General features: G+C 40.9%; 1 protein-coding gene across 2 annotated transcripts in view; it reads right to left on the reverse strand.

Moving 5' to 3' along the window:
• The window catches only part of b4galt5 (UDP-Gal:betaGlcNAc beta 1,4- galactosyltransferase, polypeptide 5), a 42791-nt gene that overhangs the window by 25625 nt on the left and 878 nt on the right, over window positions 1–16288 (reverse strand). The window contains exon 2 of one of the 2 annotated variants that reach the window (XM_053642703.1): window positions 12159–12252. The exons of the other annotated variant lie outside the window; for it this stretch is intronic. Within the exon in view, the coding sequence (XP_053498678.1) occupies window positions 12159–12252 (94 nt within the window). The remainder of the gene's footprint in view (window positions 1–12158; window positions 12253–16288) is intronic. 2 annotated transcript variants of the gene reach the window in all.

Here is a 16288-nt window from a genome sequence, read left to right on the forward strand (position 1 = left end):
CGTGATTGTGTACTGATAGAGGAGAGCTGCAGGATTTCCCCCAAACGTACTGCCGAATAAAGGTGTTCTCACACGAGTCGTCAGGCTGTCGGGTCATTTCCTCTTCCTCCTGATCTCGTCTGTCGTAGCGGTAAACGTTATCTCATCTCAGAGACACACGTTAAAGCATAAAACAGCCTGAAATGTTCTGATACTGAGCATCCGAAACCATCACAGAAATTCTAGTGGGTTCCACTACAAATACCATTACAAACCATCCGCTAACCATTAAAACCATTACCATTACTGGTATCCACGAGACATAACATACCACCAATAGAAGGCAACAAATTACCAGTACAAACCCACAGGGACCATTAGAGTTTCCATTAAAACCAATACAATTCCCATTATAACCATTAAAACCTTTACAAATTCTGTGAGGGATTTTATTGTTTTTTCAGCTGGGAAGAACCCTTAACTATAAAGAACCCATTAAACATCCATTTTACTATGAGTGTATAATTAAATACCATATTAGTGGAGTTTCAAATTCTATTCAGGGCTTCTCTCGGCTTCCTAACGGGACCCTATTCCAAGGTTAAAGAAATACAATTTTCCCTCTAAAAGATAAAACTATACCACACCCCGAGCCCTGGGACAGATTAGGAAACGTATGAAAAACACACGTCCACGAGGATGTCTGTCTGATGATGTAAGACAGAGGGGCCGCATCGGACGATTCACGCCCAGGGATCTTTATACGGGACGGCGTGATGCTAAAAAAAATCAGACCCAGATAGACACGCCCCCTTTCGCTCGTATCGATCCGCAGGACGTGAGCTCCCGCCGGGACTCAGGAACGATCCGTCATTAACACGGTGGAGTGAACAGGCCTTGCACGCTTTGTAACAGGATCTTTGTGTGTGTGTGTGTGTGTGTGTGTGTGTGTGTGTGTACCAGGCAGGAAGAAGGAACTCAAGGTCGATGACTTTGATCGATGCAGCTACTCACTTTGTTCTCGGGACACGACCGCAGCATGACGTCCTCGCCTGTTAGCGGTGTTTGTATCTATCAGAGTGATTTCTCACGTCGTGCATGCCTTCTCTTTCTCTCCCTGAGCGCTCTCTTCTCCTCCTCCGCCCTCCGCATCTTCATCTTCAGCACACAAATCATCATGCAAACCAAAGACGGGTCACTGTTCACTTATTTGCGAGTGATCATGCAAACGAGTAAGAGTAAGCGAGCGCCTGGAGACTCCGAGCATTCCCTTCACTTTCCCACAATGCCTGTCCTGATATAGGATGCTGAGCGCCAGACTCCGCCCCCTAAATTTGTGGAGTCTGAGGTCTGAGAGCTACAGACTTTCCCTGAACTGAAATTTGTTTCTCTTTAGCATGAAGTAACGTTCTAGCAGCTTGAAGTCTCCGAAAGACCCCCAACACGCTGATTGTGTAGAAGCGTACGCTGTTTACGGTGCATCTGTGATAAACGTGCAGCCGTGCGAGTGCTTGGTCAGATTATCCTTCGAACTGCGGCCATGTTTTCTTTACAGCAGACCGCATTGAATCAGCACTAACATTAGCGCGTTATTTTATTACTGTAACAAATCAAAATAGTGAATTAAAATCGCGTGACCTCGATTTAATATCTTGTATCGCCGTCATTAAGGTGTTCGCATGACTAACTGTCGTGAGTGTGATGGAAAAATGAATAAAATGACGCAAACGAACAGTCTGCGCTGGATCAAGTGCTATTCTATTCGCTGCTGAATAATGAGTGCGGAAGCCTTTTTCGTTCGATTAAACAAATGTAGTGTCTGCTTTAACTTTCGCCATCTTCATAATACTCTTTATTTATCATTTTATAACAGCCTCTTGCTTTCCTGTTACGCCATATTACGTTTAACACCAAAGCAAAAACAACAGTCCGTATTTTCTATCCCTGATTGTCCAGGTTTAAAGGTCTAGAGTGTTTCTGTCTAAAAGTGCTGGTTTAGACGCTGTTAAAAAAGCCCGTCTCGCACTCTTCTACTCAAGGAAAAATCCGGAAACCTCAGAGGCGTGAGCGACACGCAGGTGATTTTATTCATCTGAACGTAAAGCTCGGAAAATCCACTTAAAGCGCGCCTGTTATGGATTTGAAACGTGCCTGATTTAGCTTTAAAGGTCTCATATGATACATTTACGTGCATCCGAGGTCAAGAAACACTTTAACGTGCTCATAATTTAAACTGCAGCATTAACCATTTTCCCCAGCGTTAAAAACGACTCGTTAAACGACTCATTCAAAAGGATTCGTTCTAAACTCCTCCTTTCAGAGAGCATACTCTGCTCTAATTGGTCAGATTTCCCAGTCTGTTGTGATTGGTCTAGCGCTGTCAGCGAGCAGGTGATGAAGACCAGAGGCGGGGCTTTTTGTTATAAACCTATGTATGTTAGTACAGGAAGTAAAGTCTGGAATCACTAACGAGTCGTTTCATCTGTTCAGAATCGCTTCCTTCTTTTGTTTGTCGGTAACTCCGTTTGTCCTGCGCTTCGATTTGTGAAATGTTGCAGACTTTTTACATTCACAATCAGCTACGTATATAACACACTACGTGAAAGGTAACGTTTGAAAAACCATAACAGATGCACATTAATCACGAGCGTACCTGGACCACGTACATGTTTCCACTGTATGTAAGACCTCAGAAACACACCATCGCACGTCAAAACCAAATGTTTTTCTCAGTTAGTGTGAGCAAGTCACTGCGAGGCTGACCACACACCACAGCTCTACGCCAGATTCTTGCTAGCTCGTAATCTGCTGCGGGGGAATTGTTGGCGGAGATGCGTCCATGTGATTGTACGATGCTGTGCTGCAGTAACGTGGTTCGTTTCACTTCGGAATGAAACAGAAACTGCATAACCGAATGCTTGCATCGGGACTATAGGTCAGGAAATTTCTGCACACACATTTCTGTGCATATTATTTGCTACTGTGGTTTTTTACACAGAGCTGCATTAGAGGAAGTGCATCAAGCTCTTCACCTGCGGTGGACCACTGTGCCATGTTAACACATCCGCCCACTCACACACAGCACATCCTGTGTGCCAGATACATTTACTTTATCTTATCTTATGTGCGCCTATTTCATCCTTATAGGACTTACTACAGTTCCGCTACGGCAGCCACAGAGGAGAGGCCACGCCTCCTTGACTGTGATTGACGTACCACAGAAGAAGCCATGCCTCCTTTACTATGACTGACAGCCACAGAGGGCAAACCACACCTCCATCACTAGGAGAGAGATGTACAGATGAGAAGCCACGCCTACTTTACTAAGACTGACAGCCTCAGAGGACATACCGTACCCCCTTTACTAGGACAGACATCTACAGAGGACAGGCCACACCCCCTTTAATAAGATGACAGTCACAGGGGAGAGGACACACCCCTTTTATTAAGACTGACAGCCTCAGAGGACATACCGTACCCCCTTTACTAGGACAGACATCTACAGAGGACAGGCCACACCCCCTTTAATAAGCCTGACAGTCACGAGGAGAGGCCACACCCCCTTTATTAAGATGACAGTCACAGGAGAGATTCCACACCCTTTTTATTAAGACTGACAGCCTCAGAGGACAAACCGTACCCCCTTTACTAGGACAGACATCTACAGAGGACAGGCCACACCCCCTTTAATAAGCCTGACAGTCACGAGGAGAGGCCACACCCCCTTTATTAAGATGACAGTCACAGGTGAGAGGACACACCCTTTTTATTAAGACTGACAGCCTCAGAGGACAAACCGTACCCCCTTTACTAGGACAGACATCTACAGAGGACAGGGCCACACCCCCCTTTAATAAGCCTGACAGTCACGAGGAGAGGCCACACCCCCTTTAATAAGATGACAGTCACAGGAGAGATTCCACACCCTTTTTATTAAGACTGACAGCCTCAGAGGAGATACCATACCCCCTTCACAAGGACAGAGAGGTATAGAGGACAGGCCACGCCTCTATCACAAGGACAGAGAGGTACAGAGGACAGGACAGTGTGTGTGTGTGTGTGTGTGTAGACGTTAGTGTCATGTTAATGCTTACTCATTTCGTGCTGACTCGACAACGGCAGACAATTCATTACTGATTAATTATTAATTAGTCGCTGCTCGTCATGTGCTCCAAACCCCACCAGCTTACCGAATGCAGAAAGAGAGTGCAGTGATGATGCGGGTTTTGGGGAAAGCACGAGGGGATCGAGGTCACGCTGAAGCGCAGGGAGAAAAGCAAGTGACAGCTCATGTGCCGTGTGTTGAAATGTTTACTGTGAGCAGCAGACACACTCCCACACGACAAACACCAATCCTCACCGGAACGCAGGAAGCACCTGGTTCTCCGACCGACATTTTCCCCTTCACTGTGACAGGATTCCCAACCCCCTCATCCTCCACACTGCTCGTGTGTGTGTGTGTGTGTGTGTGTGTGTGTGTGCAGCTAATGATTTTTCTCATCTCCCGAGCCTGACTCTTGAGGGATGACTTAAATATCTCTTGGGTTGTACGTGGTTGTATGCAGATGGGGGATGGTGTGTGTGTGTGTGTGTGTGTGTGTGTGTGTGTGCATGTGCGTGTGTGTAAGAATGGGGGGGGGTTAGATATCATGTGGCTTCCTCTTTTATTCTCGGCTAAATAGGACGCAGGTACACGCCTCATGTCGTGTTGCTCCGCCCCCCATGCGTCGTAAATTTCCAGAAAAGATGGATGACATCATCGAGCCCACAGAGGAAGTGTCAATTTTACTCGAGAGTCCAGCTCTGAGTGTAACCCAGAGCTACTGGAAACCCCCTCATACACTCGTTTAGACGCTCCGTCTATAATTAATGAATCGATTAATAATGAATGAATCAGTGTGTCGAGTTTTAATGATGTCATTCTGTGGGTGTGGTTATGGTAATCGAGTAGAACCACGATTTAGAGAGTGATGAGTTTCTGATAACCGGATAGCAAAATACTTCCAGAAGCTTCTTACTTTTCTCGTTCATTTGAAAAAAAAAAAAAACCTGCTCTATAAATACGACAATGTTACGACACTTAATAATAATTACGCCTACAAACATTCCTGAAACTTCCAGCCAGCCAGGATCACTGGATAAACAGGAAACCGATTCAAGCTCATTTCAAAACGCCAGTTAGCTTAAAGTGCACCTATTTTGGTTTTTCAAATATTTCCTTTCATGTAGTGTGTTATATACGTAGCTGATTGTGAATGCAAAAAGTCTGCAAAGTTTCACAAATTGGGAGTTACCGACTCCCAAAAGAAGGAACCGATTCTGAACAGCTGAAACGACTCGTTAGTGACTCCAGACTTCACTTCCTGTACTAACATGGATTTATAACAAAAAGCCCCGCCTCTGGTCTTCATCACCTGCACGCAGATAGCGCTAGACCAATCACGACAGACTGGGACATCTGACCAATCAGAGCAGAGTATGCTCCCTGAAAGGAGGAGTTTAGAACGAATCGTTTAGAACGAATCATTTCATGAGTCGTTTGTGACACTGGGGGAGAAATGTAACGCTGCAGTTTAAATTGCGAGCACGCTGAAGTGTTTTTTGAGCTCGGATGTGTGTAATCTATCGTATGAGACCTTTACAACAAAATTAGGCCCGTTTCAAATCCATAATAGGTGCTCTTTAATATTTGTCAGGCTTATCGTTACAGTAGAGAATAAATATTTCAGGATTAGAAGTGGTTGAAATAAGAGACTCTGTAAGTCAGCTTTATCCTCTGTCTGGCAATATTTAACATCTTTACAGCTGGTTTTTGCAACACACCCTGTTTCATCTGTTAGGCGTTCACAACCGACGGTGTTTTATTACTACAACTGGAATGAATCTGGCTGTTTAGTTGAATTTTACAACACATAGGCCTATGACTTCATGGAAGAAAAAAACCCCTCCACGTTAATATGTTCATGTTCTTATGATCTGTGAGTCATTTGAAGCGACGGGCGGGCGAGTTGACAGAAAATATCATGCGGTGATACATGAAGATGTTTCGTAGTTTTTATTAAATGCCTAAGAAAATGATTACATTATTTATCACGGAAAAATCAGCGTTCCACCCAAGGTCCACCCGGGGTTCGTCCTCCTACGTTAGCTTTCAAAAAGAAGTTTCGCAAAAAGACTCGTGACTCGTTTTTGTAGCTATGTTTCGCCATTGCAACGATTACGAAAATCTGTATTTATAATAAGAGGACCAAAAAAGGTGTCTAAAATCCATCCTCGGGCTCAAACGCGTACGTGCGTCAACTGACCTGCGCCCGTCTCTGCCATTCCTAGTTTCACCTGAAGGTGGCAGCAGACTGCGATATCGTTACACAATTAGCTAAACTCCAAGAAGCTTTCTATTTTTCTCTCACTACACCTGCAAATTCATTTACAGAACCATATTTAATCTTGGCTAAAGTTAACGGTGTGAAGGACTGAGCTGGAAATTGGAAACGAATTCTTTTTCGTGGAGATCCAGAGCAGACGGCTGTACCTCGTAGGTCAGGAGACTGTCACGATAATTTAAGGAATTTAATATCACGAGACATTACGAGACAGATCACGGATATTCAGAGAATGACAGGGCAGAGAACGCGAAGCAGCTGGAAGCTCTCCTGGCAAAAAAAGAAACAGGAAATAGAACATTACTAGCACTAATAACTGCCAGTGATTCCAACCACTAAGCACGAAAAGCCTTTTATTAACCCTTGAGTGTTTAAAGTGGTGAATCTCATTGAAAAGAAGCAGGAATTTATGAATATCTACTTGTGTCTCACAACTACAGCTGTCAGGTGACGCCCTGCTGGACTTACTCCACTGACATGACGTTTACATTCACTGTTTTGAAGCTTGGTGACAGGCTCTCGGGCATTTGAACGTGGTTTACTCTGGCACTCTTTGATAAAAGTCCGGACGCCTCTGAGTCACGCTGATAAACTTGAGCACGGTGAGGTTTTAATAGCGTTAAGACCGTTACAGATCCGCCGAACTACCTTCTAACCCTTCTTTCATCTAACCCTTCTTTCATTAGCGCCCTGTGGACGTCGTACAAGAATGACGAGCTTTCGGAGTCTCACGGGCAGGTTTCTTAAACGTTTTAACAGTAGAAATATTCCGTTATTAGTAAGAACCGAGTCAGGTGACTATTTCTGCGCCTCACCTCAGTAACCGCAGTAACTTGAACCCTGAGGAAAATATAATCCGAGTCAAATTAAACATACAATACAAACATAGAATGTATCCTGAATGCGATGTTACTTGTACATACTGTATAAACAGAACACACGTTTTGTTTTGAATCTCAAGCCTACAAGGCCGTGCGCGTTACGTTATGCCCTGTGTAATCAGAGTATACAGTCAAGAGGAAGCCATTTTGGATTCTCACTCTTTTGGAGACTTAAATGAAAAAAGAAAGAAGATTTCTGCATGAAGACGGTGTTGAGGATGGCGGATTTGCGCACTGGGACAGTTCATCAATTAAATTAAATTGAAACTGAGCTAAATGGAAAGACAACGCGACGCTACGCACTGAAATTAGAGCGAAGTCTAATATAACGCGGCCTCTGGTGACTTTCCTCGATTATTGATCACAGATATTTCTCCGTTCTGTTCACGCCTACTCTCTCTGTGTCTCTCTCAAAGTACACTTCCTCCCAGACTGTCCGTGATTACACTCCTGTATAAGGAGCTATTAAAGGACGTGGCCTACTTCTCGCTCAGCCTGGATGTGTTATTCATCAGCGAACACTCACGATAAGTTCTCTACTGCTTTTAGCTTTTATTCTCAGTGTGTACGGTTCTCATAAACACTCTCTCCTACTTCTCTCCTACTTCTCTCATACTTCTCTCATACTTCTCTCCTATTTCTCACCTACTTCTCTCATACTTCTCTCCTACTTCTCTCCTATTTCTCACCTACTTCTCTCCTACTTCTCTCCTACTTCTCTCCTACTTCTCACCTACTTCTCACCTACTTCTCTCCTACTTCTCTCCTACTTCTCACCTACTTCTCTCCTACTTCTCTCCTACTTCTCACCTACTTCTCTCCTACTTCTCACCTACTTCTCTCCTACTTCTCTCCTACTTCTCTCCTATTTCTCTCCTACTTCTCTCCTATTTCTCTCCTACTTCTCTCCTGTTTCTCTCCTATTTCTCTCCTACTTCTCTCCTACTTCTCTCCTACTTCTCTCCTATTTCTCACCTACTTCTCTCCTACTTCTCTCCTACTTCTCTCCTATTTCTCTCCTACTTCTCTCCTACTTCTCTCCTACTTCTCTCCTACTTCTCTCCTATTTCTCTCCTACTTCTCTCCTATTTCTCTCCTACTTCTCTCCTACTTCTCTCCTATTTCTCTCCTACTTCTCTCCTACTTCTCTCCTACTTCCTATTTGCTCTGAACAAACGCCAGTTCTCTCGATGTGTATCTTATCGATTTACCGCTGTTCTTCCACATGCTTACTTTGCTTATCTATCTGCTGCGACGTATAGTTTACAACCAGTGTGCGGTCCGTCCGAGAACAGTCCATATACACCGTCCACGAGGAGAACCGCAGGCCTGATTCGAGGCGGAGAACCCGAGATAAAATCCATACTATCCACACGTGCTTAAGCGTCGGCCATATTGCATAGTGGCTGGTACGTTTGCAGAACCTCGCTATCAGCTCTCTGTACCACAGCCACACACACACACACACACACACACACACGCACACACACTGCTGTTTCTCTGTCTCTCACCACAACAAAAAAAATCTCATGTACTTACAGGAAGAAAGGTAATTTAGCAAGAAAGTCTTTCACTCATAACCTCACATGGATGACTAGCATGCTAACACAACACACATTACAGATCACATCAACAGACAAGCAGCAAAAATAATTTCAAACAAATGACAGGACGTCTCCACGCTGCGCACCGGACACGGCGAGCTCTGGGAATCCGAGTCCACCACCAAAACATGGCTTATTTCAGCATTAAAAGGAAAAAAACTATATAATTTGTGCATATTTCTCAGTAGGGACATGACACCTAGACTAAAACATCTACTCTGTCATACCGACTGCACAACAAAAGAGAGACAGGACCAAAAAAAAGTGAGAAGACACGAAGTAAGAGAGACCAGCTGCAACAATAAATAAAATAAGACTGAGTTTGACCGAAGTAATATAGGTACGAAATAACAGTGAGACGGGCCATGAAATTATAGCAAGACCACATGCAAAATAAGAGTGAGACCAGATGCAGAACTTAAAAAAGTGAGATATGAGACAAACAAGAGTGAGACAGGACACGTAATAAAAAATCGAGATTGGACAAAAATATATATAAAAAAAAAATAATAAAAAAAAAGTAAAAATCAAGACCGGACATGAAATTAAAAATGTGAGACCGGATACAAAAGTAAAGCAAAATGAAAAAGCAAAAGCAGATAAAAAAAATTAATAAAAAACTTTTAAGAAATAAAAACAGTTTTTTTTTAAAAAAAATAAAATTTTAAAAAGAGACTGGACGTAAAGGTAACAAGCAAAATCAGGGGAAAATTTAAATGTGAGACTGGAAATAAAATAAAAAAGCGAGACCAGACACAAATAAGAGTGAGACTAGAAGAAAAATGAAAAAGTGACAAAGGCCATAAAATAAGTGTGAGATGTTCCAGATGTTTAAAGCTACTGTGATGTTTTATTCCACATGTTCACTGCTAATATATTTTATAGATTTAAATATGAAATGATCGAGAGCTTCATTTCTTCTAAACTGTGTTTCACTGGAAGAAGAGCTAATAAAGACGGATCAGTCTGAGGTCTAAACTGGTACTTTACGGTTTTATGTCGGATCATCCTGCAGTGGTTTAAAGCTGAGACACTTTAGAGCTGTACAAGTGCAAGGTTCCTCTTCATACTAAAGCTTCATTATCGTTGTTTATTTGTTCCTCACGTGTCTAGTTTCTCTAAACCACACGAGCAGCACGTAGCCGCACAGAGCCGTTATTTAGGAGGAAGAAGCTCGGCCGAGTTCGATACAGTTTACCCGTGTGATCTTTTCCTGAAGCCTTGTCATACACTCTCTAATCTACTGTACGAGTCAAGGATATAGCTGGACTTGATAATAAAAAAGTCCTCTTGGAACCAAATACGATAAGGAAAATAAACGGTAAAAATAACGACCTTTGATTGGCTAATAAGTGGCTCATGGAAACATGCACTTTAGGGAAGCGTGATTAGCGTTATATAATATAGAAGAAGTTTAACAGACTACAGTTTCACAAAGTCTAATCAGTCTGTTGCTAGCTTTTATTTTCACACTTTAGCCTTGACGTGTAGCTTAGCATAACACGATATTATCAATGAGCAACTACTTAAACACAGCAGATCTGGGCTAACATTAACTAGCTAACTAGTCAGCTAACTAAGTAAGCTTTCTAGCTTGAAATAGTCGATGTCAGTCGCTAGTCATGTTGTCTAACAAGCTAGCTTAAATTAGATGACATAGATCAGTAGCTTAAAGTTTGTTAACTAACATTTATGTTATACTGACTTACAGTGTAGCTTAGCATAACACAACATACTGTAATCAGCTAGCAGCTACTTGTTAGCTATAGCTTACATCGATCAGTAGCCAAGTTTGTCAGCTATCACACGCAACATACTTAATATAGCCTACTGACAATGGCTGAAATGGGTGCAAATACTTTTCTGTGTGTAAATATGATATCTAAATATCTATGTTGTACGTAATTTAATTTTTTTTTTAATTATTGTGATTTTTTTTGAAATGTTAATGAATAACGTCTGAGTAGTAACATGATAACGGTATCATCGATATCGTACAATATCGCGATATATTGACGAAGCGATAATCAGGACCGTCCTACGTAGTATCAATAAAATCTCGAGCATGTCTGAAGTCATATTTCTGCTTCGGGAACGTCGTAAACTTGGTCTAAAGATCGATACGGATGGTAGGGAGTGACTCGAGTGACTGCGACTGAGGTCACAAACCCTGATCGATGACCAGCGCCAAACACACTTATTGAATTACTCGGGGTTTTTAACTGCCCAGTGTAGGGTTAATTACACTCCTGAATCCCTGTATAATATAACACACACACACACACACACACACACACACACACACAATACTGTGCAAAAGTTTTAGCCACCCTAATTTTTTTTAGCACAAACTTAGTTACAGATTTTTTATTTTATGACGTCTACATTTTCGATTCCGAACATTAGCTTTTCAGCACAAAGATGTTTGTATGTCAGTAAAGAAAGCGGCGTATTACGTAAGAGACACTTTTCAGGTAAAATAAAAAAAAAAACACAATGAACGCTGCTGGGTTTCGCTGCAATAATGAGAAGCGAGTGCGAGAGTCAGAGTCTCTGGAAGACCCGAGTCTGGTTCTGCAACACGCTCCGTAACACTTACACTCATCTCCTTATAAAACTGCACACACTGTACCAGAGACTCGATTTATTTTTATTTGTTTCATTTACTACTGTTTACTGCTCTTTATGGGATTTTTTCTTCTTTTTACATGAAGAAACATTTAGAAATAATTTCATTATTTTCAAGGCATCTTTGCCTGTTCCTAAAACTTTTGCACAGTACTGTATATATGTATATATATATATATATATATATAGGATGAAAGGACCTGAGATAAACAAGGACACAATGAGGAACCAGGTCTATCCTTGAATTTGTACCTGTGTGTGTGTGTGTGTGTGTGTGTGTGTGTGGACAGAGAGATAGAGAGATAACTACTATATACCTGGGTTTTCTCTGGGCAGTGTGTGTGTCATATAACAAATGTATGGGTGTGTATCATACGCAAAATGTCACTCTGTGTGTGTGTGTGTGTGTGTGTGTGTGTGTGTGTGTGTGTGTGTGTGTGTGTGTGAGTGCATATCTGCGTTAGTGCATCAGTATAGCGCACCAGACACGAAACCCCGATATTCACATTCATAATCCCCCCACATCAGACATCAGACGCGTCATGACGCGTTATAACGCATGGAGGCTGTGTACGGTGGTGTTATGAATATAATGAGCATTAAGCGCGCGCGATACCGTGTTTAAAAGAAGCATACCGTGTGTGTGTGTGTGTGTGTGTGTGTGGGTGTGTGTTAACACTCACCGATCCCGGGAGCCGAGTAGATGAAGTAAAGCGCCGATGTAGAGAGAGAGAAGAGGAAGAGGAGCCCGAGGAAGGATCTTCTCCTGAACCTCATCTGCGGAGGCATCATACCGGAATAAACAATTTATATAAATAAATAAATAAAAAAAAAGAAAAGAAAGGAAGTAAAAACTGCGCGGCGGAAATCTCCTCCACAGCCCAGTCTCGCGCGGAGACCACAAGCTCCTCTTCCTGGCACGTTTCTCGGTCAGCTAGAGACAGACAGCTTCTTCAGAAGAACAAGAAGAAGAACAAGAAGAGGAAGAAGAAGAAGAGGAGGAAGAAGAGGAAGGGGAAGAAGAAGAAGGAGAAGCTCCTATAGCTCGGGTGGATCCAGCAGAAAGGGAAGGAGAAGCCCCGAGGAGAGTCAGCAGATCTCCGAGATCCACAACATCCTGCTCTCTGGCACGAGCGCAACCAGATGAATGGAAGCACAACTACGCACGTCAAAGCGGGGGCAGCGCGAGAGAGCGAGCGAGAGTCTTTTTTTTCCTTTCCGACCGATTCTTCACAGAGCCGAGTCGAGCAAGTGAATCGAATCAGAAAGTGAATCAAACGTTGCGGTTGAATCGTTTAACTCTTTATTACATGAAGTATTACACCGACATCATTTTTTTTATTTAATGGATTTATATTACTAGAATTAGTTCATTGATTAGAAAGTTAATCGGTAAACATGTGCACTGGTTGAAAGTATTCACATGGTCAAAAATAACACAGAATGTATGGGATTATATTCCAATGACTGCTTTTTCCAGACTATAAATTGCTATAAGAGGTTGTTTTTTGTTGTTGTTGTTTGTTTTTTTTGTCACCTGGTAAGCATGTAAAAGTTCTATCTTGTAGAAAGGAATTACAGTTGTGGAAAGTATGCAGATGGATTCAGCGACTCAAAATACTCACTTCTTTCTCTTAATACATAAACTTTAGGGGGAAAAGGTGCAATTGCAAAATGTTTGAAATGATAATAGTTTTTCTCACTTTGAATAAAGTAGATGTGCTATTAGAGAAGCCGGGTGTATTTTTCGCTGTAGGTCTGTTACAGTTCATGAACACACATGCTACAGTTCCGTTAGCGCATGTTGTTGCCGTATGGCAACAATTACATTTTACCATTTAACAGAATCCTCAAAATATATAAACTTGTTTGAATGACAAAAAGTAAATGTTAAGTTTTCTCAGACAGTGTTTCCATTTTTTCCTTTAAGTAGTTTTGCATAAATTTTGAAAAATGTATGGAATTTTGATGATGACCTTCACCATGCCATGTGATTGCAGAAAAACGAAGTGCAAACAGCACTTCCTGGTCATGTGACATGTTTTTTTGTTGTTGCTGTTGTTATATCAAAGTTACACCCCCTCCCCCACCACCACCACTTTCCTGTTATTAAAGAGTAAAATAGTAGTTTTGTATTATTGCCTATCAAAAAAAATTGTACATGAATTTATTATTGTCATGGTAACATCATGTAGTAAAGCGTTATTGTAAAATATACATATAAAATGTCCTGTTTTTCATATTCATCCCTTATAGTGCATGCGTGATGGTGTGTTATTAATATATTAATATTAAGACCAGGGCAGGTCTTAATATAGTCGCGTCTGCGACTATACGTAATGCATCATCACGCACACTGGGACTGAATTTCTAAATTCTATATTTATTAAAACTAATTATAATGCTATATATCATCAACTTATAATGCATAATAAGCACTGTTATAACGTGTAATGCGTTTTAATAAACATGACGTGTATAACTCCTTATGAATGCATTATAACCTATTAGGAAAGAGTTCATAGGGCATGATGAATAGAAACATAGAAAGCCACATGACACCACAATTTCTTGTTTGTGTGTGTGTGTGTGTGTAATTATGCGTCATAATGTATGCATGATGGTGTGTCACGAATATTATAAAGTTCATGAAGAGGTGCGTAAGACAGTGTTATTATGTATTATATGTATTATGTATGATTAATTATGTATTATAAGGCAAGTATGAAGGTGTGTTATGTATATTATTAAGTTCATGAAGAATTATGTAAGACATTGTGTTGTAAAGCATGCATTATAGCGTGTGTGTGTGTGTGTGTGTGTGATTAAAATAAAAAATAGTTGCTTGTTTTTTGTGTGTGTAAGAATGCATTACAATACATATATGTATGTGTTATTACATATAATGTAATGCATATACGATGGTGTTATGAACATTATGAAAGATGTACTGATATTAACTGAGTGTAATATGACAGTGTGTGTGTGTGTGTGTGTGTGTGTGTGTGTGTATTGTGGTGTGTTATGAATAATATATATAATATATAACATATTCATATATCTAATATATATAGTGTCCAGGTTGCCACAGTTGTACTGAGTTCCCCTTATGAACACACTACTTACAGTAAAGCTAGGTGGGGTAAGCTGTGTGATCTGAGTCAGCTCATTTCCGAGGAATTTCACTCAAACGCTCGCATTGATTCATCCATTCAAACGATTCTGTTCAAAGGAACCGATTCAGTGAAGCACTGACCGCTTTTTATATGCAGGGTTGCCAGATTGGACTTTATTGTTTCTTTCCAAAACCACTAGAGCTTAAAACTAGATGATATTTCAGTGCTTTCAGACTTAATCAACACTCCTGTGTGTACATTTCCCAGTTTTATAGCACTGTTCTGTTTGTGATCAGATCAGTTATGGGATTTTGATATGAAACAGTGGCACAGGAAGAGAGTGACCTTTCTACTATTATGGTAGTAAACTAGTTTACAGAAAATGGAATTGAAATGATGTAACGAAGCTGAGTTCCTGTTACCGCCCTGGAAGTGTTTTAATCCTCTTACACCACAACAGGTTTCCAACACGTCTTACATTTTATCCGTTTACAGTTGCATTTAACGTTGAGTTCACTTACATCATGAACAGTCGTTTATGTGGGAAGTCCCTGTGAACGAGCTGTTACTAAGATAAGATAAGGTAATACTTTATTAATCCCAAAATGGAGAAATTAGGGTGTCACAGCAGCAGTCCAAAAAAAAAAAAGACAAAAAGAAAAGAAAGAAGAGTTAAAATATGTATGGAGAACACTACAGGGAAACATAAAGAGTATATACAGGATGTATAAATATGTATAGACATAAGTGCAAACTCTCTATACATTATATATATATATATATATATATATATATATATATATATATATATATATATATATATATATATCACCAGATTTACTCCAAATTTGCATCTTAATTTCCTCTATTAAAAGAAACACCACAAAATGTATACGGCATTTCTTTACACAAGAAACACAAGAGAACGTACACCGACCCTGAACACACGGACTGTAGACCAGGTCTGGGTGAGAATTCAATTCTATCATATAAGCTAGAAATAAATAGACTGTATGACTACCAAATAAACAGAGCTAGATTCATTTTAAACTCTGATGTAAAAGCTGATGCAACATTTTTAAAATCAATCAACAACAATGAGGCAGTCTGGGAGGGCCTGTGTAGAACAAACAGAAAAGGAACCGACTGACTAAGATTACTGAACTAAATAAATAAACTACATTACATTAAGTGATAGGTGTGTGTTTGTGCATGTGTGCATGTGTGTGTGTGTGTGTGTGTGTGTGGGTGGGTGTGCATAGAAATGGTAATAATCCTAAATCTAATGTGCTAATTCAATAGCTTGGCCAACCTTTACTCTACAAACACTGCATTTCCCATGAAATGAAAGGCATGTCGAGTCACGCTTAGCATTTCATTAAAATAAAGGCTCATTCCAGAATGCCTCGGGCCAAAACCAACAACTGTGTCTGAATTATGAGTTTAATGTAAGGGAAAGGGTGTGTGTGTTTGTGTGTGTGTGTGTGTGTGTGTGTGTGTGTGTGTGTGTGTGTTTGTGTGTGTGTGTGTGTGTGTAGGCGAGAAACGCACATTATTCTTTATTTGCACGGCTGTTGCATGATGTGGAAGATATTTGAGGTGAAAGTATAATAATTAGTGCATTGACCGTATTTGTCGTATCTTTCGTACGAATCGGAAACCCTGCATCATAGAAACCAAATCAGGGAGCAGTTTTA

This window comes from Ictalurus furcatus, chromosome 15 (genome assembly GCF_023375685.1).
Source record: "Ictalurus furcatus strain D&B chromosome 15, Billie_1.0, whole genome shotgun sequence".
In the NCBI taxonomy this organism is placed as follows: Eukaryota; Metazoa; Chordata; class Actinopteri; order Siluriformes; family Ictaluridae; genus Ictalurus; species Ictalurus furcatus.